Source organism: Perissodus microlepis, chromosome 7 (assembly GCF_051167445.1).
Source record: "Perissodus microlepis isolate ML-2025 ecotype Zambia chromosome 7, ASM5116744v1, whole genome shotgun sequence".
In the NCBI taxonomy this organism is placed as follows: Eukaryota; Metazoa; Chordata; class Actinopteri; order Cichliformes; family Cichlidae; genus Perissodus; species Perissodus microlepis.
The window spans coordinates 48,107,598-48,132,587 of NC_140467.1; the positions used below are offsets into that span (position 1 = coordinate 48,107,598).

The 24,990-nt window shown below is 42.7% G+C and overlaps 2 protein-coding genes across 11 annotated transcripts in view; one reads left to right on the plus strand and one right to left on the minus strand.

Annotated features, from left to right (window-relative positions):
• Window positions 1–9,581, plus strand: part of cdk5rap2 (CDK5 regulatory subunit associated protein 2) — a 31,273-nt gene extending 21,692 nt beyond the window's left edge. For 8 of the 10 annotated variants that reach the window (XM_084935576.1, XM_084935577.1, XM_084935578.1 and 5 more), the window contains 17 exons: window positions 1,301–1,704; window positions 1,823–2,055; window positions 2,485–2,536; window positions 3,603–3,775; window positions 4,279–4,626; window positions 4,795–4,920; window positions 5,000–5,116; window positions 5,303–5,492; window positions 6,030–6,151; window positions 6,901–7,113; window positions 7,237–7,326; window positions 7,441–7,703; window positions 7,787–7,936; window positions 8,030–8,168; window positions 8,402–8,448; window positions 8,583–8,637; window positions 9,042–9,581. In XM_084935576.1, the coding sequence (XP_084791702.1) occupies window positions 1,301–1,704; window positions 1,823–2,055; window positions 2,485–2,536; window positions 3,603–3,775; window positions 4,279–4,626; window positions 4,795–4,920; window positions 5,000–5,116; window positions 5,303–5,492; window positions 6,030–6,151; window positions 6,901–7,113; window positions 7,237–7,326; window positions 7,441–7,703; window positions 7,787–7,936; window positions 8,030–8,168; window positions 8,402–8,448; window positions 8,583–8,637; window positions 9,042–9,187 (2,868 nt within the window). In that variant the 3' untranslated portion in view covers window positions 9,188–9,581. The remainder of the gene's footprint in view (window positions 1–1,300; window positions 1,705–1,822; window positions 2,056–2,484; window positions 2,537–3,602; window positions 3,776–4,278; window positions 4,627–4,794; window positions 4,921–4,999; window positions 5,117–5,302; window positions 5,493–6,029; window positions 6,152–6,900; window positions 7,114–7,236; window positions 7,327–7,440; window positions 7,704–7,786; window positions 7,937–8,029; window positions 8,169–8,401; window positions 8,449–8,582; window positions 8,638–9,041) is intronic. The other 2 variants (XM_084935573.1, XM_084935575.1) reach the window with 2 other exon arrangements.
• Window positions 9,582–9,644: 63 nt separating this feature from the next.
• On the minus strand, window positions 9,645–24,978 carry nup188 (nucleoporin 188). Its single transcript, XM_084935582.1, has 43 exons — window positions 24,867–24,978; window positions 23,400–23,454; window positions 23,169–23,242; window positions 23,006–23,090; window positions 22,844–22,924; window positions 22,642–22,686; window positions 22,465–22,557; window positions 22,224–22,343; window positions 21,897–22,108; window positions 21,561–21,675; window positions 21,178–21,378; window positions 20,535–20,615; window positions 20,353–20,445; window positions 20,139–20,258; window positions 19,924–20,050; window positions 19,665–19,823; window positions 18,524–18,650; window positions 18,331–18,418; window positions 18,128–18,204; window positions 17,923–18,037; window positions 17,717–17,837; window positions 17,570–17,636; window positions 16,829–16,954; window positions 16,469–16,709; window positions 16,173–16,379; window positions 15,920–16,089; window positions 15,735–15,804; window positions 15,576–15,643; window positions 15,242–15,437; window positions 14,684–14,761; window positions 14,499–14,584; window positions 14,262–14,407; window positions 13,998–14,176; window positions 13,671–13,871; window positions 13,478–13,570; window positions 13,216–13,368; window positions 12,330–12,467; window positions 12,158–12,232; window positions 11,842–12,057; window positions 11,575–11,706; window positions 11,420–11,493; window positions 10,676–10,805; window positions 9,645–10,380 (listed from the first exon to the last, which is right to left on the minus strand). The coding sequence occupies exons 1-43, from the start codon at window positions 24,890–24,892 to the stop codon at window positions 10,201–10,203; spliced, it is 5,241 nt and encodes a 1,746-aa protein (XP_084791708.1). The 5' UTR covers window positions 24,893–24,978; the 3' UTR covers window positions 9,645–10,200.
• Between the last annotated feature and the right edge of the window lie 12 nt (window positions 24,979–24,990).

Below are 24,990 nucleotides of genomic sequence, written 5' to 3' on the forward strand. Positions count from 1 at the left end.
AACCTTCTGTTTGTTGAGTGACGACCAATCAGAATAGAGGAGGACTGGGTCTTAGAGGTTTACCAAGGCCTAGTGTAGGACAAATACATTATTATGAACCATTATTCATACAGCAGTCAAGTGAATAACACTGATTATCTCTTCATCATGGCACCTGTTAGAGGGTGGGATATATTAGGGAGCAAGTGAACATTTTGGGAAAATGGGCAAGCGTGAGGATTTGAGCGTGTTTGACAAGGACCAAATTGTGATGACTATATGACACAGTCAGCGCATCTCCAAAACTGCAGCTCTTGTGGGGGGTTCCCAGTCAGCAGTGGTCAGTAGCAACATCTGTCAAAAGCAGAAGGAAAGGAATAGTGGTGAACCAGTAACAGGGTCGTGGACATCCAAGGCTCTTTCATGCACATGGGAAGCAGAGTCTGGTCCCTGTGGTCCAGTCCAACAAACGAGCTACCGTAGCTCAAGTCTCTGACTGCTGTCCATCACCGATTACAATGGACTCGTGAGCCTCAGAACTGGAGCGTGGAGCGATGGAAGAAGATGGCCCAGTCTGATGAATCACTTTAAATGATGAATGCACTATGGGAAGAAGACACAGAGGAGGCAGTGTGATGCTTTGGATAATGTTCTGCTGGGAAAACTTAACTTATTCCATCCATATGGTTGTTACTTTGATCCATATCACCTACCTAAGCGTTTTTGCAGATCATGTGCACCCTTTCATGGAAGCGGTATTCCCTGATGGCTGTGGCCTCCGTCAGCAGGACAATGCGTCCTCCCAAAATGGTTCAGGAGTGGTTTGAGCAATGAGTTTGAGGTGTTGACTTGGCCTCCAAATTACCCAGATCTCAATATAGGTGAGCATATGTGGGATGTGTTGGCCAAAGACCCGATCCATGGAGGCCCCATCTCACAACTCACAGGACCTGAAGGATCTTTTGGTGCGAGACACCACAGCACATGGGTTTAGTGAAGTCCATGCCTTGACGGGTCAGAGATGTTTTGATGGCAAAAAGAGGACCAACACAATATTAGGCAGGTGGTCATAATGTTATAACTGATGGCTGTATAAGGCAACTCAAGCAGATTCTAAAAATAAATACATGTATCAAGAAATGAGAATAAGGTGTGTTTGAGAACATTTACATACATTACAGTCATTTTAAACAGCTTTGTGAGAATCAACAGTGTAACAACAATGATCAGAAGTTACAGCATGTGTTACTGGTTTGATTCCATTTAACATTAGTTTTCACTTTTAAAAATCTGAACCTTCTTCCATCTATTTTATTTTTAGGTGAGTCTGAAAGGTCTGCAGGTCTATAGTGAGTATGGTGTTTCTGAGGACCCACTGCAGCTTCAGGGACAAGTCAAAGAGCTCAAGGTCCAGCTGGAAAACCAGACAAAACTAATCCTCCAAATGCAGAGCCTTCTGCATAGGAACTCCCTCTCCAGTGACTTGGTCAACAACACCTCAGACCCGTCTGTGATCAAGGATCAAGAGGGTGCACAGAAAGACGACCGTAGTCAAGATGGCAGCCACAGAAGTGGGCAGCTAAGGGGGAAGAAGGCTGGGGAGAACCAGGCAATTAAGGATAAAAGCAGCCGGGTAAATATGGAGCTGGAAGGAGAGAGGAGGCTGAACAGAAGCATCAGTGAACAACTACAGCCATCCCGCAGCCGCTCCACATCACCTGCTAGGTTAACCATCTTTGAAGTGTTTTATTAGTACTTCACCTTCTTTACTTTAAGGAAAATCTGCATGATCTTTTTCTTTCTTTCTTTTTTTAAATTGTCCCTAATTTGGTCTTCTCCACAGCCTGGACTCCCTTGTGAAGTCACAGGCCCGAGAGCTCTCGCAGCTGAGGCAGCAGATCAAGGAGAGCCGCAGGCTGGGAGCCCTGCACCGGCGGCAGCTGGAAGAGCTGAACCAGGCCTTCAAAGAGCTGCTGCAGGCTGAAAAGGTCGACTGCTACATGGGAGAGGTGGTTAAAGAGCAGCTGGACAAGAGCCTGAGCATTCTGGACAGGCTGGAGGGACGGCTGGACAAAGGTAGCTGCTGCCGTCATCGTAATTGTAGTAGTTGCTTTGCCTAAATTATTATATAGATCCATGATGAGGTGTTGTTCGTGTAGTATCTGCCATCACTGCGACAGTATTTACTTAGTGTGCTTGGAGGATGTGTGTTAGTGCCGTGGTAGTATAACGAGCCATTTTAGAGCATGGAGGGCATTATTTTAATGAAAGAAATTACTTGATATGGTGATCAATTAACTTACTGATGATTTCCTTCATTATCAAAGAGTAGTTTTAAAGGCAGTTGTTAAGTCATAATAAAATTATGGGTGGGTACAAACTTGACATGACAGTCTAACAAGGGGAAAACAGACGCCACCAGAAGAGAAACAAAGACAGAAGAGCAGCCACTCGTAACTGATTTGTACAGACACGTCCATGACAGCGTCTTTTTCTGTCTTGTAGGAGAGACTCATCTGGATAATGAGGATGTGCCAGCTCTTGAATTGTCTCGCAGGTACAAATACATTATTTCTTTATTTTTAGTGTATGCAACAGTGGGTGAAACATTTATCACATATATATGTTATATGATGAGAAATTAGATTTTTTTTAAAAAAGCTGGTGTTTACTTTTCCATCCTTCTAGTGACCTAGACTGTAGTCCCTTTGTTAAGGTCACATGTGCGACTGTATTTTTGGGTCATTAGCTGAGCTCTTTGAGATGTTTGTCATATTATGACCCTTTTAAAACTGCCCCCAGCTATTTGCATTATGACCCTGGGCTGTGCACGTGAATAGCTGTCCTGCTGTTGACCTATTTTGTTTCTGTGTCAGCCAGAAGTAAATTAAGGCTCTGCTGCCCATCACTGGGTCAATATTGTCACTCTGTATTCCCCATGCTTTCAGTTTCACATCATAGCCATCTTAAACTTTGATTTTTTTACCTTTTTATTGGCAGCAAATGCTCTAAGTGAGCAGTTAATACAACAATAATAACTGTAGACTTGCAAAACTGCAATTTGTTTGTTTTGGACACAGTACAATAATTGTATCCTTCCATCCTTGATATGAATAGGTAATGCATTTTTTAACCACACACTTGTATCAAATTATAAATTAAGGTTGCTCAGAGCCACGCGCATTAATCCATATTACTACTGATGTGGGCAGTTTTGGGGAGCTTCAGCAGACATCACAATCACTGCTGTCCTATGAGGAGTGCATGAGAGGTCCTCCTGAAAGCTTGTGTAGAATCCAGCAGGAGATAGATTATCTGCGTCTGGAGCTAGAGGGTGAGAGAGAGCTGCTGCAGCAGCACGTCGCCCTGCTCGTCCAGCAAAACCTCACCCTGGCTGATTGCACCAGGGAGCAGCTGGACCTGTGAGTGGGTTTGATCCAGACAGCATGACGTTTGCCGTGAGCTCCTGTGTCAAATTTCCCAGCTGTGTGTTGTTTGAAGCCCGCTGGTTATAGGAACATAGTTTTCTTTACTTTTTGGGGTTGCTGTTCCTTTTTCTCTCCCAGCAGTCATACCGAGGCCTCCCGACTGGTGTTAACACGCATCATTCCTTCTCCTTCCAGGTTGGCTAAAGAGCTGCAGGAGAAGAACCGTCTCATCCAGAGCCTGCAGAGCCAGATTAGACGCCAGAGTCTCAGCAGCCACCACAGCTCTCACTCTGATCTGTCCCACTCAGACAGGACTTCTTCCTCCTGCCACAGCAGCCCAACCACACAAGGTGGCAATCGAACCCACAGTAAGTATTTCTGGATCCAATGCTTTAAGTCTCAGAAGCCTTTTGTCAGAGTTTTACCCCTGATACTGCTGGATATTTTGTGCCAGACTAGGATTAATTCAGTTTGCTTCATTAAAAATGCATATTTTCTTCCCTTCTTGCCCGTTGCACAGTCATTGAGATCAAACGGCTCCTCTTCTACGTGCACAGGCAGTCTAGTGCCTGCCTGTAATACCACTTATTGTCCACTCAGATCCTTTCTGTTGCAGTGAGGTGTTCTGCAGGACAAAGCTTGCCAGCCAATGCCAGAGGAGGTGTCCAGTTTCAATCCACTGCCACTTAAAGTTGCATTATTCAGTGGCACATATCTGTTTCAATCTTCTGATATTTTGTGACCAAGAGGCTATTGCAGAGACAAGTGAAGTCCTTTAGAAGCACCTGGAGACAAAGAATAATAATAATATGCAATTTGGAATTGAAGTATTGGATTACTCATGTGTTGTTGTCTTCCTGTGCACGTTCAGGTCAACAACTACACTCTGATTGGACGGGTGCAACTGTGTCACCTATAGGAGGAGCTCAGGACGAAGGTGTGTCCGGTCACAGAGATGCTGGCGGCAGACTGCAGGGCCTGCAGAGGGAGAACGGGCGGCTGCAGGAGCAGCTGAGGAGCAGCAAGGAGCTTAACGCCACCCTACGCAGCGAACTGGAGCTGCATCGCTCTATCATGGCCCAGACCACCTCCCATCATCAGGAGCAGGAACAAGGGCACGACCAGGAGGGCTCAGGGCCTCAAACAAAGGCACAGAAACAAGATGGAGACACGAGCGCACAAAGGAATGCTGGAGAACAGCCTCATACGATGAATTCAGGTAAATATAAAGCAATAGTAGGCTGATTAGCATGTCAGTTAATGACTACATTATATAGAGAAATGTTGTTAATTATATGAGCTGTGTGAGTTTGTTGCTAATGTAAAGAAGTGAAAAAACAACATGGAATATCCCTTTAAATGTGCTTTATCCACGTGTGTCTGTTAGACCTGCTGGCAGAGCATCTACAGGAGATCAGAGCTTTGCGACAACGTCTGGAGGAAAGTATTCGCACCAACGACCGTCTCAGGGAGCAGCTGGAGAGGAGACTAGCTGAAGTGGAAAAAGACCCAGGTACACACCAAAAAACTGTCCTTGACTATTTAGGGTCTTTTGTTTCCACATGTCCAACATGTGTATGTGCCATGTTCAGCAGCCACCAACATCTTCATCCACGGCAACGAGGAGCAGGGTCAGCTGACTCAGGAGGTGCGATTCCTCTGGGGACAAAACCAAACTCTGAAGGAACAGCTCAGCATGGCATCCAGAGGTATCGCTCTTTTTATGTTTAGTTAAAAATCACATGATTTTCAGTAAGAAAAAAAGAAGAGGAGAGAAACGGATGCTAATTTCTTTTTTTGTCCTTGTTGATGCTGATCTATAATACCCTAAATATTTTTCCTTTATCTCCGGGAATTACATACTTAACAAGGTTTACAAACTTTATTTCCTCCAGACAAGCAGAAGGAGAATGAGAAGCTCCGGGAGACCCTGGCCAGGCGGACGGCCAAACTGGAGCAGAGCAGGAGGGAGTGTGAAGCTCTGAGGCAGGAAAACAGCCAACTGCAGGAGCGACTGGAGCACAGCAGCCGGGAAAACTCCCAGCTGCAGGATTCACTGCACCGCAGCAGGGAGGAGCTGCACAGGTACACACACACAACATCAGTCCTGATGGGGAGCACACATTTCTACACTACACGCTTAATGTCATTAAAGCACTCATTTGTGTAACCTGACACTCCACATAGCTACTAATGGCCATTCTAAAAAGTCATTACTGTTGCCATTATTCCTTACTGTTAGTACGTCTCTGAAACCTGAGCTCATCACTTGAAGGCTCATCCGTGAACACACACATGCACACGATGCTACAGTGATGGTATGTGACCTCTTGCCACGGGTCCTGCTGACATGAGGCTGACACTCGAAACCAGGAGTGTAGATTACTGTCAGATCACATCTCCTCTCCCTTTCATTCACCCGAGTGTGTCACTTTGTCTAATGTATACACATTAGGCTTGTTGTAGGTAGTGTTTCTGTTTTATATGTGTGTGTGTGTGTGTATATAGATAGATAGATAGAGATATATATATTTTTTAATCTATCAAATTTTAAAGGCAAGGCATCACTTTAGGCTGAATTTTTTAATAAGTGTTGGCTGCGCTTTAAATCACTGTCTCCAGGTTGCAGTGCGAGGTGAAGCTCCAGAGGCAGCAGCTGTCCGACTCCCAGCATCTCCTCCAGACGCTGCGGGTGGAGCTGCAAGTTTACGAAAAAATAAAGAGCGAGTCTAACAAACACAACGGTACTGCACAATTTATGTTTTTGTTTTTCAGTAGCTGGAGTTCTTCTGAAATGTTTGTGCTGTAGTCAGATTTTCCAGCAGCTTGCACAAGTATTGGAGGAAGAAACTTTTACTTTTTGTTGTGTAGAAAAATTTTTGGATCATGTTTGGATTGGTGTACTGACAAGATGATAGATTGTAATGAGAATGTCTAATGATATTGGCTAATAACTGGTGTATTGGGGTTTTTTTTGGATGAAACATGGCCACATGGGGGCAGTAAAGAGGAAGATAGGGAGATCATCTTCAAGAGGAAACCCTCCAAACTTGTATTCAGTTTTGTTTTTAGCATTTATGGGTGTATTTGCAGAATCTTTTGATTGCACTTTGTCCACCAGATTTGACACTGTATAAACTAAGTAATGGTGACACCATCAAACTTCAATTAACCGCAAATCCTGTTTGGAATTCCTGCACTACAGTTTCTCAACCCTTATCAGCCAACATTCACAACAATTTATATGCGTAATGTGCCTGTTGGCTGACATGATCAAATTTAAGGCCTTTACACACCAGACGTGTAATTTTGCAGCATTTATTTTTTCAGACCCAGTTTGATTTGGATTTTTTTTAATTCTTTTGTTCTTATTTCTCACATGCGAATAAAAATATCTGACCACAAGTTTGTAGAAATGTACCTGTGGGGTTGCAGCAGTTCTCAGCCTCAGCGTCACTAACAGGAGGATATTTCTCTCTTGTTCGGCGTGCAGAATCCAGCGAGGTGGCCCAGGAGCCGTCCACTCACGCTTCCTCCGGCTCTGTGGACCTGGCCGAGCTGCTGTCAGAGATCAGACACTTGAGGCTTCAGCTGGAGAGGAGCATCCAGACCAACACGGCTCTGCGGCAGAGACTGGAGGAGCAGCTGCTCAGAGGACCCGGCCGCTCTGAAACCATCAACATTAACTACCTGCTGTCCTCTCCAGGTAAACGGAAAGCACGTTCCTGCATGCCGATGAGCTTTGATGGATTCAGAAGGCCACGTAGGCACTGCCAGGTCATGGCAGGTCAGGTGTTTCATTTGCTTATTTATTTTTTATCACTCTTAGATGAAGGGGGCAGGTCGCCGGGCCGAGAAGGCTGCGACACTGTCCATCACTCGTTTCAGACTCACAGAGAACACACCAGCGTCCACCACGGTAAGAAAAGCTCTTCAAAGCTGGTCCTGAAGCCAAATCACATATTTCTATGAAAGCAAATACAGACTGATGACATTTGAACTCTCCTGGATCTGCTATGTTGGATCTTTTCAGATGTGAGATATCAATCTCTCTCAGAGGTGGATGGTGGCTCGGCCAGCAGCAGCTCTGGGGACAGCGTTTCCGGTGCTCCCTCTCGGCTGGTGCCGGGTCACCGGATGTGGGCGAGCCGCAATGGGCGCCACATTTTGGGCTTGATTGAAGACTACAACGCGCTCCGCAAGCAGATCTCAGACGGCCGGAAGCTGTCACGCAGTATGGACACGCAACTGCAGGAGTGTCTGCACACGCTTCAACAGCAGGGCTGTGACAACAAGGTGGGGAGCTCATCGTGAGATTTAAATAGACCGAACTTCACAGAAAGTAGAAACGTGATGTTAGCCTGTCCACATCTTTGTAGGTGATTGAACAGCAGCATCTGAAGAGTTTATCCTGCAGCATTAACACCATGCACCAGGTGCTGGAGGAGGCTGGCCGACTGCTCAAACTGGTGTGGAGAGTATCTTTGCCAGTTGGGAACATAGCAAGAGACAGCTGCAACAACCAGCAGGTAAACACACGCACAGCACACATTGTGTATCCGGGCTGTCCAGTTAAACATCTGCAGACCAAATCCTTTCTTTCCTGCTATCCTCCAAATCAGGATGAGCTGCTGAGAAATGAGATAGCCCGACTGAAGAGCCGGCTGTCCCAGCAGGAGAGGATGCTGAGCGGAGCCATCAAGCGTCTCCGCACCACCAACCAGCTCAAAGAGGGAATGGAGAGAGTCATCATCGATCAGTGTAAGTTCATCTGCTTTTACTTTTAAACTGCACAGAAGATGAAATGTGTGGTTGAAGCAGTTTTGCAGCTATTTGAGTTTATTGATGGAAGTATTTATCAAGTCAGTCTCTCTGCTCCTGTTTTGTAGTTTTTCTTTGTGTGATATTATTTTATAAAGTAAATATCAAATCTTGATACCGGTATAATTATACAAGACTGTGGAAATGAATTGTTTTATTTTTGTCCTTTGTAGTGTCTCTGACCCATGGAGTGTTGAAGAAAGCCAGGGGGAATTTAGAGGTACGCCTACAGTAAGAAGTGTATGACCCAGTTATAATATGTCAGACTAATGCTGTTACCCACAGTGGTATTTTCTCCATTAGTGAATTACTCCTCTTTTCCCCCCTTTTTTCCTCTCTGTGAAATATCGGTAGACAAATTACTGTACCCAGTTTGGCCTGAAAGGCCTGTCTGGAGGACCAGACGAAGGTTAGTGTGGATGCGTTGCTCTGGTTGTTTCTCCTGCATGAAGCAAATACCAGAATTTAAACATGTAATGAGACACACAGTTGTTGGGAGGATCAGGCCTACAACTGTGTCCTCCTAACACTGTATGAACTGTGTTAGGCTTTTTGATTTACGCTCACAGGGGTGTGTTTTGCGTGACCTTACAGCAAACATACTTTTAACTTTGCAACTATTCATTTAACAAGATGACAGATGCATGTGTCTGGAGATAAGATTGGAAAACTTACTTGAAATATTTTTTTGTGCCTTAAGCATTGTTTTTGTTTATCCTGCATGTTTGTGGCCAAAGGTGTAAAGTGACCATTAAAGCCAGCTGTTTTGTTTTTTGTTTTTTTTTACTGTACAACCTCAACTTCTCTTTTCAGGAAGTCCCAGTCAATGGCCAGTAGTAGACACTACAGACCCTCAGCCTGAGCAGACGAATGCCCCAGTTTCCAGGCGGACTTCAGAGAGGCACTCTGAATCCTCGGAGGATCCCAACAGCGACAACTCTTTGCAATGCAGCTACTAAAGGTGCCAGCAAAGCACCGACGCAGCAGCTTCCCAGTCTGCATCCTGCCTTTCCGTCCTGCTGTAAAACTGTCACCTTAACCTTAGAAAGCTAAGCTTTTCCTACCTTATTGCACATGCCCTGCCTTTACTTTGATTTCTATAAAAGGTACTGAAGTTGTAAAAGTTTTCTTTAAACGCAAGAGTATGCCTCTGTAAATAATAATAATCTGTGCGATTCAGATATTTTCCTTTTATTCGTTTTATATGACGCATATGACAACATGACTGTGTTTTATTACTGACTTCCAGTTTTTACTTGTTGTCGTCACCTGTCAGTTTATGTACAGGATTGTTTAGATCAACTGTGTTCTAGCAAGTATGTGCAAATGCAGTAAAATAAACTGAATGCTGAAGCCTTCGAGTCTGCAGCAGTTTGATTTTACAAAGTGGATTCAAAAAGAAATTCTAATCAGAACTTGTGGTACAAAAGTTCCTTTATTAGCATATGTTTGTTGAAGTAGAAATCACAGCGACCACATCAAAACCCGTACACTGAGAAGCACAAAAAAGAAAATGGCAAAGATCACGACTTCAAAGACATGAGAATTAGAAAAGTGAACCGTTTTACAGGATGGGTTCTTCTATTACACTTAGACTAAAAAGATCAAGTGATAAAAGGTCGATTTTTTTTAAGTAGCACTTGAAATGTGTCTGGTCCTTCCAGGTTGTCAAAGTGACCTATAAAACTAGGTCACAACGTGGGACCACAGTCGCTGATGTTTTATTGTTTAGTCATAGCACCAAGGTCCCAAAGACTCACTCTTCATAATGATGAAGACATCAGGCAGCTTCTTGTGTTGACTTTTTAAATGTTTTCATTGTGGTCATGTAATAGAGTTGGCAAAATTCGGCTGCGAGTTTTAGACAACGTCCTCTGTGCAGCTAGAACAAGTACGAACTAATGGCTGCTGCAGAACAACTATTTGTTCAGGGGGAAGAAAAAAAAACTGCCTAAGTTATGGATATCCACACCTATCTCTGCACAAGTCTGACGAAGGCCTGAACAAGCTGGATGAATGGCTCCTGACCCTCATGACTCGCCTTGGAGCCCGGCGTAGGTGGTTTGGACTGGGTAGAGGGGAGGATGGCACTGGCAGGAGATGATGGCGAGCCCCTCCGGAAATGGCGGGAGAGGCTTGAGAGAAGAGTGCTCTGAAAGAGAAACGCAATCAAATGCATCATGCTAAGAGCAAGTAAGCATCCTTTATAATACAAGGCTGCTGCTATTTTATGTCTGACAGATGAGGTGAGAGGAGGCATGTTTTAATACTGTACAAGGTGCAGTTTAATGCCAGCTTCATGATTACACACTAGCAATAACTGGATAGAATTCATACATTTTTCACAGATACACAGAAAAACACACTTGTTGTTGGTTCTTGTGTTTGATAGCAAAAAACCCAAAACGTTTGAACAGCTTTGGGTTGGAAGAGATGTGCCGTCTCACCAGTTCTGAGCTGAGCTCTTGCTTGAGCCTCTGTTTGTCTCGAGGGAGGATGGAAGGATCTTTGAGGCACCGAACAGCCTGAGAGATCAACACGTAGAAACAGTTCTCCATGGTGAACATGAGGAGTGACCTGGAGGGGAGACACCAGTTAATCATTTCAATATTTGTATTTGACAGTAAAACAAACAGTATCTTGGAAAAGATGCAATTGGCTTATCGTAGCAACCTGTAAGGAGAAACAGTTGCTGGCCATCTTATGCAACATGAGAGATATATGTGTCTGGAAAGGTGTCAAACATAAGGCCTGGAGGCCGAACACTTGGCCCACTGAGCAGCTTTGGAAAATGTGAAGAAGAAATAACTCACATACACATATTTCAGTTTAACCCCAAAGCGTCATCCTGACAGATGTCTTTTATTTACTTCAGCAGCTTTTTTTTTTTTTTTTTTTTTTTTAAATCATGTAGAAAGACTGAGATGTAAAATCACATTTCATTTTCCTATATAAAGGTCAGAAATTAAATGTGCATCTAAACATCTTTACACTGACAGTGGGGGAAGTTTCGTTGGTCTGGCCTGGTTAAGATGCTAAACTAACAAGCGGCTCCACATTACTTCTTAGTTGCCACATACCAGAGTGTCTCATTTTCTCATTAACTCAAAGCAAAACCCCCAGTTTCATTTTCCCACAGTCTGTTTCCTTGAAAGTGTTTCATATCTAGTGTTACACGCCATATCACTCACTTCAGCGCTTGGATCTCCTCTGATGAAGCTAGTGATGCTATACTCAGGGAAACCGGTTCCTTCTTCTTCTCCATCTATTAACAAACAGCAGAAAATGCGAATGCAATAAGCTGTAATGACCTTTGATTATAATAATAAAGAATATAAACACCTACCTCGCTCAACATGCTCAGGCTGACATTGATGGTGGCCAGCAGGGTCCCAAATGAAGGAGCCACGTCAGGGTCAAAAGCCGGAGTTGTGAAACTAAGCACGAAGAGCGTGCTGTACTCAGCCAGGTCCATAGACTGATACAAACACAGAGACAGTCAGCATCTCATCACCTTTTCTTTTTTCTTAAAAAACAAACAAACAAACAAACAAAAAAAACCCTGTTTTTAAAGATCTGCAGAAATGTCACCATGCAGCAGGAACAAACAGACCTGGTCCAGGAGTATCTGGCAGCAGTCTGGGGTGAAGTGCTGCAGAGTTGCCAGGGTTTTGCTGAGGATCTTTAGAAGACTGCACTGCACAGCTAGCAGTGCCTTCTGCTCCGCCTCCTCCCTTTCCCCTCCACCTGCTGCTTCTTTAGTTGACGTTTGAGTGGGCCGCTGTGTCCTGGGTAAGGGACCAGGGGGCAAAGCCTCACCGTTTTTAGCCTAAGAAAGAACAACAGAAAACAATCAGCCATTTATCTGAATGTATAAACAACAATCTACAAATTTATATTAAAGAAGAAAAAAAGATTAAGTTTCTGACCTGGAGGTAGTGATGAAGCATCTTTTTGCTGTGGAGCAGATGGGTGCAGGTCTGGCACAGATAACAAAGGTTTACCTGAAGAGATGGAAACAGAAACACTAAATTACCAAAAGCTGAACAACAATTGGAGCTGTGCTCTCCTCATTGATGTGGTGATTTCCTTTTGACTTGCCTGAACATCTCTGAGCAGTTTGGGCAGGTGAAACTGCCACTCCTTACAGAAGCTCGAGAGCTGCAGCAGAAAACCAACTGTGTGATCGGCCTCATCCAGGCAGGCCAGGCTCTGCACGGTCCTCACTGCATTCAGACACTGAGCGGGAGAGAAAGTGATGACTTTATTTAAAAGATGCCAACAAAAAGAAGACTGCAGGCAGTAGCTAGACACAACATAACAGGAATACAGTCCTGTCCAAGGGTCAGGAAGCTCAGTGTACTTAACAGGTCCACAGTTTATTTTTGGAACTGCTGGAGCACTTGGGACTGAGGACTCACCAGGCACTGCACTGGGTGGTCAGGTGCTGTGCTCATAAAAGACTGTCCATAAAAGGACAGGGACAGCAACAACACTCAGGTAAGCTGTGGTGTTTAAAGGATGCTTGGCTAATACTAAGGGGCCCAATGATACTTTTGTTGCACATATTTGGAATTCCTGATTTAAAACGAAATACTTTACTGCTAGACAGACAAAACAGGCAGGCTGAAGATGACATCTTTAGATTTAACCTCCTAGGACCTGGCGTCCACATATGTGGACATCACATTTTGGGATGTCCAGACCAAAATAATACATTTTGCTCTACAAGGGCCTAATATCCAGATACGAGGACATTATACTGCCACTGTTCTATCTAAATTCAAAACAAATGTCCTTATATGTGGATCTCATTTCTCTCAGAAACAAAAATCAGTTCGGGTCTTAGGAGGTTAAGAAATTCGATGGGTGTCTTTCTAGTTTTACACCCACAGACACATTTAAGAGGCAGCCCTAAAAGAAGACAAGCATGATGACATGTTTTTGTCTTTTCCCTTGTTAACACAGTAAGTTACTGCAGTCACACCTGTAGTATACGTTCCTGATGCACTCCGACAAAGTCCAGGGCTTCGTTGATGAAGTTGTAGCGCAGCGTCTTAAGCAGACTCTCCATTAGAGACATGCAGAGGCGGTACACCCCGGGCCAGCAGGCCAAATCCTGGGACTTCCGGGAGAAGCTCTGCTCAGAGACATGTACACACTATGTTAACTTGACACGTATGCACCATGTCCTCCATCATCAATCCATGCTTTTATGTGCAAGGTGGGAAAAAAAAAAAATATTTCACCTGTGATGTGCCATTTGGTGAGACCTCATACACACTCAAAAGAGGCAGGCAGATGGTCTGAGTGACTCCCGCTCCTGCCACAGCTGCTGCTCCCTGATGGAAAACGGACAACATCCTCAACATCTGCTCAAATTCTTCTGATCTATAAACTGGGTTTAAAGTACTAAAGCGTAAAAGGTGTGTTTGTGTTTACCTGCGGAGTACGGGCCAGCGTGAGCAGCAGGTGAAGTGCAGCCTCAGTAAAGTACAGGTTGCGTTTCATGCGAAGGCTCAGTTCAACGGCACTGAGCACTGAGGGGAGGAGGGGGACCTTCCTCATCACTGAGACCCAGTGCTCACCATCCTCATCAGTGCGGCACAGCTCCTTCGCCAAGTGGAGAGCCAAAACACACACCTGATTTAAAGGGAGGAAAAAAAAAAAAGTATGTTTATACAGTACATGTTGGGACAATTGATCTAAAATAGATCAGAAAACTAAATAAACTTGAACCTTCATCAACAACAACCTCGCCACGCTTACCCCGTCTCTCTGGTCCTTCTGTGGGCCCCGAGGAGAGTCCGTCTCCATGCTGTCCTCGTCCTCCACCGTGTCTCCCAACTGGCTCGTGTGTCGCATGTTGTCAATAAGTGCCAGGGCCTCATCTTTCACCGTCTCACATACAGACAGCAACAACTGGGGCAGCTGGGAAATATCTCCACCTAGATGGCAAAAAACACACACCAAGTCATTACCGCTCCGACACTTTCTTCAAACACAGACAAACATCAGATGTGTGCTTCTTACCGTCCAGTCCCTGAATCTGCAGCACAGAAATGAGTGCGGAGAAGATTTTGGCTTTGGTCCTCTCCATCAGCTGCTGGTCAGCCTGCAGGACACTCTCCAGGATAAGGGAGAGGGGAGACAGGATGTCCGGAGCTGAAGCTACCACACTGGAGGTAAAGATTTAGAGAAGATAAAGGATTGAGGAGACAGCTAGTGCGCAGTGCTGGGCCTTCACTTGTCAAAGGCATGAGTACACACCTTCTCCACTGTTTAAGGAGGATGAGAAGTAAAGTGGCCATCATGGATCCGAGTCGAAGACAAGGCGCAGACGTGGGCGTTGTCAACTGAAAGAGAGACCAAGAGTTTAAAAAGTAAACTAGTGATAAGAGAAGAAATAAAAAGTCACAGATTACAGGAAAATATTTCATACTACGGTAACTTACAGCAGCTTTAGTCCCATCTAGGACATCCATGAAAAGGGTCAGCTTAGTTGAGTCCTCAGTTAAGTGCATCACATCAGACTGAAAAAATAAAACACAATCAAACATCGTTTTCATCTGAGCTTGTTCTAGACTGGATTATCAAGAGGCAGTTAAAGTCTCAAATTCTGGGAAATGCACAAATTCTTTTTTTCTACAAGAGGCGCATGAGAAGATCAGTACTGCTCAACTCCCATTAAATATGACTAAACAGCAAAAAAAGCCTGTTAGCTTAGCTTGGAGTGAGGACTGTATGCAGAGGAGAAATAGTAATAATGATACTTCTTTTTATCCTTACACATCATCAAATTTTCACTTGATTAACACTGTCAAAAATCTGATGATGATAATATTACCGTAGTATAACAGCTACAGAAAATTTGTACACATAATATCATTATTTACAGAAATTAAACTTAAAATGCAAGTGAAGGAAGGTAGGTTGCAGTACCATCATGTACCATCAATGTTTCGGCTTTTAAACGTAACTTTCGGGCCATGATTGTGTGTACTTGAACATACGTGGTTAGTGGAAAGAATCAGCAACATCCGCCAGGCAGAGATCAACATCTGGGCCTCTGTGAAGTAGCAGATGCCTTCTTCCTCCATCTCTGCCACATGGCACACCAGTGACTTGACGTACTGTGACCAGTACTCATAGCGTCGTGCGTTGGAGAACTTCTGAAGCCCGTCCTTCAAGGACTGTTCCAAAGAGCCGCTGCAATAACACAAATATTCATCAACATTAAATATGTATAATCTAAGACATCATTGTAAATAAAGGGATATGTATACAAAGATGTATTTAATATTAAAAAATAATGTTATTATTATTTAATATGGACTCTGAAATCACCTGACAACATAGTAGATCTCCAGGCCGATGATTTTCATGACAAAAGCGCAGGTCTCCAGAACGCAAGGCTGGGGACAAGTTACATTTTCATCATTTCACACGTTTACTAACTTTTAAGTACTCATGGAAACAGTGTAACTAAGCAACACAGCAAAATACCTCTGTGGTGTCTGAAGGTGGGGTGAGGGTTCCAAAAAGAGGCGTCGTCAAATTCTCCCAAAACCTCTCTCTTTGGTTTAAAAAAAGAAAAGAAAAAAAAAAACACCATACAGCATGTTAATCATGTGGTTTTTCACCTTCACGTGTTGTTCCAACTCAAAGTGAGACTGAGAACATTTACTTACTTTGTACGTAAGACAGAGATGGCACTATCCCTGCGATCCTGCCAGAGGGCCAGGAGGAAGGCCAGACCTGCTCGGTGTAGCAGCGGGGGGCACCAGTACTTGCCCTGCTGTTTGGAGTCGATCAGGTCCAACACGACATGAAGACAGCTCCACTCACCCAGCAGGAACTCCTACAAGTTTAAAACAAGGATGTCTTTAATGAAGCTGCAGCAGTTGGAAAAGTAAAACCAAAGTTACTTCCTGCACTTTATACCTTTGATCCTTCGTTTCCATCTTTGACTTCCAGGTTGAGAAAAAGCTCAATGAGGCCAGGCTGGGTTTCCACAGCGACGGTGAGAAACTCAAGGATCATGACTTTGATCCTCATGTCTTCCGTCTTGCTCTGCAGCCGAGTGAGGAATGCATCGCGGATGGCTGCTGCATCGCTCCCGAGACAAGCGTAGACCGACATGGGAGCCACCTGGCAACATGAGGTCAACGCCAGTGTTTAGTTATGTAACAAAAACACCAACCACATATTCACATATTGTTTAAAAGTGGAAGTCTTACTGTGGCGAGCCTTTTGAGCAGCTGGATTGCGAGACGAGGGAGTGCTGGATCGTGTTTGTGGTAGATATATTTAGCTAGGACGACTATTAGGTTATTGCCGTGGCCACCGTGCTGTGTCAGCGCCTGCTCCAGTGGGGACACTGTGTCCGAAGGCGGTTTCAAACGGATTACGTTGTTTGTGACAGAAAAGGCCAGTTTGACAGTCTGGATGAGCATCTGACCAGGACCCTCAGAGCCACAGCTGGACAGCACCAAGAAAAAAAATATAATACAACTAATGTCAGTTAAAAAAAATAATAATAATGGAGAGCTGAGTGCTTAATATGAGGAAAGGTTGACTGAACACATCCAACTGCTCACCTGCTGGGTTGTGCAGCCAGGACCACATCTATGGTGTCAACTCCAACTCCCATTATATTGACAACTGCCTGTCCAGCTTCTGTATTTGCAAGGCTGTAGATACACAGAGACTGCAGGCTGGGAGTGCTGCATTAACAAGGACAGGAGTAAATAAACAACTACATGAGTAAAAAGGCAACTGTTAGTTGCAACCATTATTAATTAATCGACAATTAGTTTCATGATTGTTTGGGCAGGCACAAAGCAGGTGCAGTTACAGCCTGTAAAGTGTAACTTTAATCCACACAGAAGTGCCAAAAGAGATCCACTTAACACCAAGAGCAAATCAATCCTCAGACTTCCATTGTAAAATATTCAGATTTAGAGCAAACAGACATTTTTCTAGAGATGTTTGTGTTTAAGAAAAGAAAAAGAAAAAGAAAAGAAGACATTCTAGTATGTCAACACACATTAACAGCTGTTTATCTCCCTAAACAAGCTGGCTAGTGATTCCCATCCTCTCATCCAAATATGGTCCACTTCTTGCTCCCAAATAGCAAGAAGGAATTAAAATATTTTTATTTTAACAAACTGCAAAGATTAATGCACATTTTACACCATTCCAGTATTAGAGAATCATATAAGCACCCTTGTTATGTTTAAGGTTATTACCCTTAAAAGCCTGTTTGTAGGACCTGACTGTTTAGCATTGTGACATCAGAGAAAATGTGCAGGTGACAGAGTTCAGACACTGTTCCTTACCTGCCTTGGTCCTCTCCCTCTGGGCTTAGATTGAGAATGGCATGGATCAGCTCCAAAATAAGACAACCTGCAGCAGCACAGAGAAGCCAGTTTGTATAGAAGTTAAATTTGTCTCCAGACAAGAAGCAAAGGGAAAAACACCCTCACCTATCCTCTCTCTGACACCATAGGTGTTGTAACGCCACTTATGGTACGTGGGCAGCATCTCCTTCAACACCAGCAGCACACAGGGGATCAGACCTTTGTTCTGAGTGCTGCCGAGCTGACCCTATGATAAAAATAAGTACACATGATGCACATTATAGTAGCAGGACAACATTTTGAAAGATTACATAACTTTTAAAAAATGTTACCTTAACCAGAGTTGTAATGAGACGAAGGAAGGCAATAGTCACAGCATATTCTCCCCTGGGCTGCTCAATCTGAACTAGCAGGTTGCCATAGTTACCTGCCTTCATCCCCTCAGCACTGAGGGGAAAAAATAAAAAAAGTTGAGTAAAACGCTGATATATCCAAGGCATATTAAGTAATACGTGGCACTCTGTTTGGCCTCTTTACCTTATGCACTGGGCCATGCTTGTCAGAGGGTTGGAGGCAAAGGGGAGGAAGCCAGTGTGGTGCAGACTGGACCACACCTGGAGATTGATTAAATAAATAAATAAATAAATAAGATATGAACTGGGTGAAGAAAGTTCAAAAGCACTGGCTTTAAATCCCTCATTTTACTTCATGTTCACACTGCGAGCACTGAGCACACCCACCTTCCCTGGCATCCTTGCAGCCAGCACAGAAAGGCAGTTTACACAGGAAGCAATCACTTCCACTGGGGGGTTGATGACGGATGTTAACCTGAGAGAAAAGACAGATTATAATACCAGAGTCATATCAAGATTATTTCTGGCAGAGCAAACAGCACAAAAAGTTTAATTTGTGTCACTCAAAAGTTTACTTTACCTCTGCAGCAACATGTAAATGCGTGAGGTGAGAGGCAGGAGGCAGTCAGACACTGTCCAGTCTGTGCTTATGATCTTATGGACTAGATCCAAGATGGGCTTCACGCGGGCACAGTGGGCTAAAACATCTGGTAAAAATATCAGTCAGTGATCAACAATCAGCTGATGAATGTGTTTCTTCATTAAACAATTCATTTTTAGGCATTTGGCTACTCCAGTAACTGGTGACATCAGCTACTGAATCATTGTGTAACTGAGTGGAAATCTTTACGTGTAACTGTTAGGATCTGTTTTTCTGTGATACTTGAACTTATTTTAAACCTGTTGTGCAGGTTTTACAATCACTGTCATACCACATGATCATATGGCCTTATGGATTTACAAGTCTTATCAAGTTGTTTTGCTTCCCAGAAACTCAAGCAGAACTGTATTTAATAATTTTTAACTGAGTATATGAGGTATATATTGTGAATGTTACGAGTAATGCAAATAACCATATTTCTTGTCATGTTTATCACACTGACTCTGACTCTTGTGATGATTGCACTTTGTCCCAGATTCAGGCTGAACTAAAGTCAAATCTGAGACCAAGCTGTGTTCTTGAGATTATAATAAGAAGTTAGTTTTTCTCCTTCAACTGTCCTCTCAGCAATGATAAAGCATAAGTGTATTTGATATTGTTCTTCTTTCTTGTTAATAAAACCACATGGAAAATAAATAAATAAATAATTAAACACATCCGTAGGTCACATTGTTATTCTTTCGTAATAAATACGGACTCCCTTCCTCCCTCCATCCTCTTCTCCTTATCCAACCTGGTCAGAGTGCAGAAGCCTATACTAGTTGTAGAGCCAGAAGCAGGGTAAACCCTGCTTCTGGCTCTACAACAGATCATCAATTCATCATAGGGCTAAATACAGACTTTCTTTTACAGGCATATCCCACACTGGCAGAATATGCTGCCAAAAATGTTTGCTGTATTACCCAGATCTTTAAGGAAGACGTTGTAACCATAATAAAGAAAAAAAATCCTACCCGTCTATGTATAAAAACAAAAAAATCCAAAGCAAACAATAACATTAAATTACAGATTTATCCCTCAGATTTTGCTGCGATTATAAACAAAATTAACTGCTATGTACCTGCAGTGGAAACAACATGGAGCAGCATCTCCACCTCGCATGTGAAGAGAGTCCAGGAGCTGTAGGAATACTCCCAGCGTACCACGTAGCCTTGCTCACCTGGACTCATCACCTGGCCCAGCACTCCCTGTGGCATCCACAGGTTTGTCTGGCCTGTGCCTAATGGTTGAGAACAGACATCCCAATTTAGTCACACAAGAGAAACACAGGGAAAACTTTCATCTATACTCAGATTTAACAGTAATAATAACACACTAACCGAGAGGATAGAGGAGTTTGGGAGCTTGCCTCCTCCACAGTGTCTCGTCGTCATTGGAGATGATGTCATTAGACTTATGTTTGTAAACTTGAGTGTAGAAGGACATTTTATCCAAGAAGTTGTACACCTTTCACAAGAAAGTCAAAGTATATCAATAAATCATTTACAGAAAGATACGTTGCATGTGTGTATGTGTGTGCATGTGCGCCATTTACCTTTTTAACAGTCGACTTGTTTGAAAGCAGTGCAGTTAGAAGCTGCAGCAAGGGTCCGATCTTATGAGGAAACATCCCCACTGCGCTGTCCAGGATCATTCCCAATCCCATGTTTGGCTTCTGGATTAAACATTTAATAAACGAGATACATCATCAACATTTATAATTCCATTTTATTTTTAATAGAAGCTTCTCTTCTGTGTGTTTTTCCCACCAATTCCCAAAAGATTTCAGCCAGACTTGGAGCAGAAAGGACCTCACAGGCAGCATCGATAAGGTGGGAGCTCTGAGTCGCCACACCATCAGTCTGTAATATACATCATAAGAAAGCAAATTATCACCACATGTTATAAATAGGTCTGTGAGGATCAAGACATGTAGAGTCAAGGTGCATACCTGTAAACTTTCTTCTTCAAAAGAGGTGATCACAAATGAGAGGAGACCATAGACGCACATTTTTGCTGTGCTTGCTGTACACTGAAGAAATAAAAAGTGAAAAAAATGATGGAATTTTAATGGAAAACAATAAGACAGTCACCACTCTTTGAGCAAATGTTGGTTGCTACTTACATTTCTATCTATAATTTGTAAAAGTGCAGCATTACTTTACAGATTTTGAAGGAAATCATAATGAAACCTGAGGTCTGAAGTTTAGCACAGGTCTTGACAAGGAAACCGATGCATGATGATCAGTATAATACATTACTATTGTAACAGGAGGTTTTCATTCTGGACACTTCATTATAGATTGGTTTAGATCTGCGCACTTAGTGATTTAATTAGCTGCTGATGACAAACAGAAGCACCCTGAGCGTTCTTTACCACTACTGCTCATGCTGCATGGACTTTATTTAAAGCATGGCTTATGATTTGTGAAAGAACAAAGGTGTGTATCAGCAGGACATAATTTAAAGCTATGTCAGATAACAGAGGCAGCATAACAGATGACAGAGGGAGTTCTCCTTTAAGTGAACAGAATTTTTTTGCAAATTTGCTTCTTATAAACTTCTAAAGGGTCAATCAATCTGAAATATCTTACATTGTTCCCTGAGACTCCAAGACCTTTGAGCATTGTTGAAAGGTACTTGAAAACACCCAGCTGGAGGGCGGTGTTGCCTATCCTCCTGATCACAGGGCTGGTATCATCTGGTCTAAGTGTGTGTCTTAGCAGGACCCAGGCCAACAATACCGGTGCGTGATGAGGGATGTCACCAAATGTCAGCAGCAGCTGATCCGTTTCCTAGAAGAGCCAGCAATTCTTATGAGTATTTAAACACATTCTCGTTATATGCTCTGCGTGAGTTAACAGAAGCTTAGCCAATTTTAGCCTAATTTATTTAAATGTTTTACTTTGTAAGACAAGTCTGTGAACCAATATTAACATTAAGTCTATGAATGCAGCAGCCAAAAAACAAACTGAACCTTAACCACGTCCGGAGCACTAGAGAACTGGTGCTGATCTGTACAATCCTCAAGAGCACACTTGTGCAGGAAGTCTATGTCCATTCCTTCAACCAGGATGAGCGCGCTCAGGTATCTGCCAGGCAGAGAGACAGACAGGACATCATAAACTACAGAAGGAATGAAATATTTAGGTTTCTGACATATCCGGTAAAAAAAGTCTAGTGAATATTACTCTCTGTATAGGAAGACATCATGTCACTGTAATAATGAAAATACTGAAATGTCTTCATAATGTCTGTCAATTAAAAATATCTGGGAAAGACACGACTCGCACATAAACTTTGTGCCTCTTACCCGATCCGGTCGACCAGCGCATCCATGCTCTTATCTACCAGGTGTCTGTTAGTCTGCCGCAAACCGAAGCCTTGTTCTTTGAACATCTTGGTGAAGTTCAGAAGGTCAGATGGGTTCATCTCAAAGTAAGCATAATACAGAAAAATGATCTCGAGCAGTAGAGACTGTTCTCTCAGACACTGCAGGAACCATCTTGACACCTGCCGCTCCGTCTGAAAAAATAATAATATCTACATTATTTTGCATCCTTGACAGGAAAATATCTCCCACAGCTACCTCACAATAGGAAGGATATTAAGCCAACGCAAACCAAACTTGTGTCATCACCATGAGGTTTCCGTGAGTTTCCCATGTTGGTGCCTCTGCCTTGAAGAGACTCTCAAACTGCAACTGGTATTTGTTCACCAGGTCCTTCTCCAGCTTTTTGACACAGTCACTGTACTCAGCCTAAACAACATAACATAACTAAGGTTACATTACTAAAGCAACAACAATCCCAAGCACAATTCGTTTTTTAAAAGCTTCGTTCCACAATTTAGTGAGTAATGCTAAGACTGGAGCTTCTCACCCTGTAGGGATGTCGCTCATCCTGAAAGTATGTGAGCAGGAGAAGGACACATCTGAGCAAACACATGCGTTCCTCATAGTAATAGTCTGCTATCTGCAAAAACAAACACAAAAGCTGTCATACTTACTGAACTAAACATGTGCTGTGTCAAGAAAAGCAGAAGATCCGTGTACTGACCTTAAGCAGTAGTGCCTGGCTTTGCCGCTCATCCTTGAGTACAACCTACAAAAAAAAAAGGTATTCATTTAACATCGAAACATCTTTCACAACATCTTTTTACGGTCTTACAATTTTTGTTCCTGTGATGCAAATCTCAGTTTCACTGAAAGCTACGAGTTCAGACAGATTTCACAATGAAAATATCTGTCAGGACAGATACCTTTAATGAATCACGGGTTCCTCTGTAGTCTTCCTGTAGGTAGCACTGCAAAAGCTGAACACTCTGCTGTTCATCGAGACTCTGTAACATGAAATCATCATTAAATACACACTACAAAATAAAGACTGGAAATCATTCTTGATTGACATTTTGAAGTCTTACCAATAATTTACTGATCCTTAGACCAAAGTCCTTCAGGGGCTGTGCAACATCTTTCTTCTCTTTTACTTTCTCAGCAGAGGATGAGCTGTAACAGGTGATGCTTGCAGTTACCTTTTGGTTATTAACTACAGTACATTTGATGTGAAAATAACTGTAACTATACCTGGGTGGCTTGTAGTAACTAAGTCCTTGATGGAGTCTATCCCAGTGTCTGTCGAGCTCTACCTCTATCTGAGCCTGTGACCATCCAACATTAATAACAGAGAGAAAAATCACTGTGATTGTTTTATTACCTTTAAAAAAAGAAAACATTACAACTAGCTATTTTTTTGGAGCAGTAAAGAGTCCAGCACACTTGTTATGTGCTGGACACTTTTCTTCAACAAGGACATACCGGCTCTCTCAACGCAGACCTCCCCAGCAATATGGTCCATAATTCCCTACAGCTCCTGGGAAACAAATTGGTTTATTTTAGAAAAGCAACGATTGGGATTAATGCATTAAAGTTTTTACAGTTTGCTACATTAGAACTGAGCCTTTTAACTAAATAGGGATGAATGTGTGGGATTTAATAAGTGTGCACTTCTGTCCACCCTTTTTCAAATATGTAAACTAAATCAGCAAATGTGTAGCAATATTGTACCCTGTTTTAGTTTATTTACAAACAACAATTTTTTGCTCAATTTTAAAAAAATAACTTTCTATGAATTGGTTACATGTTTGAAAGAAACTGAACAAAGCAAAACAAACTTGCCCTGATGCCATCAAACAAAAAGACAGACCTACTTCCCAAAACTATAAACACTTCCCCCATTTTCATACATGACTCACTTTTTGTGGGAAGGAAAAAAAAGGATAGGAAACTCAGTATGTCCATAGGGTCCAGAAAGATTTGCATGGAAGCATTAAAAATAACGATTATCTTTATATTTCCAATCATGTTAGTTTAGAGTGTGTGAAAATGGACAGACTATTTAAAGCGATCACTGTAATTCCTACACAGTTAATGCAACTTTTTGGTAAACCTTGTGCAAAATTAAAACTCAAAGTGTGCAGTTTGATGACATTTTAGTTATTTATTTTACATCTACTGTGGTGAGGTACTAAGACAACAACATAAAAATGCTGTCCATGGCAGCATACTTTTTGACCAGACTTGAGATGTCACCGGTACTTTAAAGCTCAATACATGTTTGCATACATAAACATTTGTTGGGGTCCTCAATATGAGTCTGTTGTCTTGTTATTATGATATTCATGGATATGTTTTAAATACCTCTCTTCAATGATAGCCCTTCATCAGCGTTCCCTAAAACTAAATTAGTTTATTTGTACTTACAGAGATGGATAGGCTTTTGCGATTTCTTGTCAAGTCTAACTCTTTTTGGTTTGTTTTGGAGGTCAAGTTTAAAGATTTTAAACCTAACTCAGCTGTTTTCCTGACCGTATCAAAACAGTAGAGTTAGCTTCTCAATTAACACAAACTAAGCAAGCCCAGCGATTACTGAATGTAACGGAGAGTCGACGGCTTTATCTCGCTGTAAGTACGTTGTCTTTAAATAAACCAGCGCCGTTAATACAATATCTAATGTAAACAGTTTGCAGTGGCGGTATGCTGTTGTTGACATGCGGCTGGCACACCGCGCTACTGAAAAGCCATTCAAATCTTTAGCGGCTAGTACTTGCTAAGCTAAGTGAGCGTGGTGCTAACTGCTCAAACGCAAAAAGTGAAATATAAACATCACTGCTGGTCTGATTTAGTAAACAGGAGCGCTGTGTAGAAATGATACCCACTGGTAAACGCTGAAAAAATAATTCAAACAACGCACACTTTATCTAAAGTAAGTTGCTATGTGCCTACCTGACGCTCATCTCCGATTCCGCCATCTTCGCGTCTGCTATGTGATTGGTTGTTGTGCTGGCTCGTCAGTGACGTCGAAAGCGCCTTCGTCACCCTCGGAGCCAACGGCTGGGAGCCTTGTTCT

What these genes read in the sequence shown, in the direction of transcription:
- nup188 (XM_084935582.1), bottom strand. Translation starts at nt 24,892, where the DNA reads ATGGCGGAATCGGAGATGAGCGTCAG. An exon ending in CACCTTCAGACACCACAGAG is followed by an intron (nt 15,644 to 15,734) that starts GTATTTTGCTGT and finishes ACTTGTCCCCAG; the next exon opens with CCTTGCGTTCTGGAGACCTG. An exon ending in AGAAGGACCAGAGAGACGGG is followed by an intron (nt 13,872 to 13,997) that starts GTAAGCGTGGCG and finishes CCTTTAAATCAG; the next exon opens with GTGTGTGTTTTGGCTCTCCA.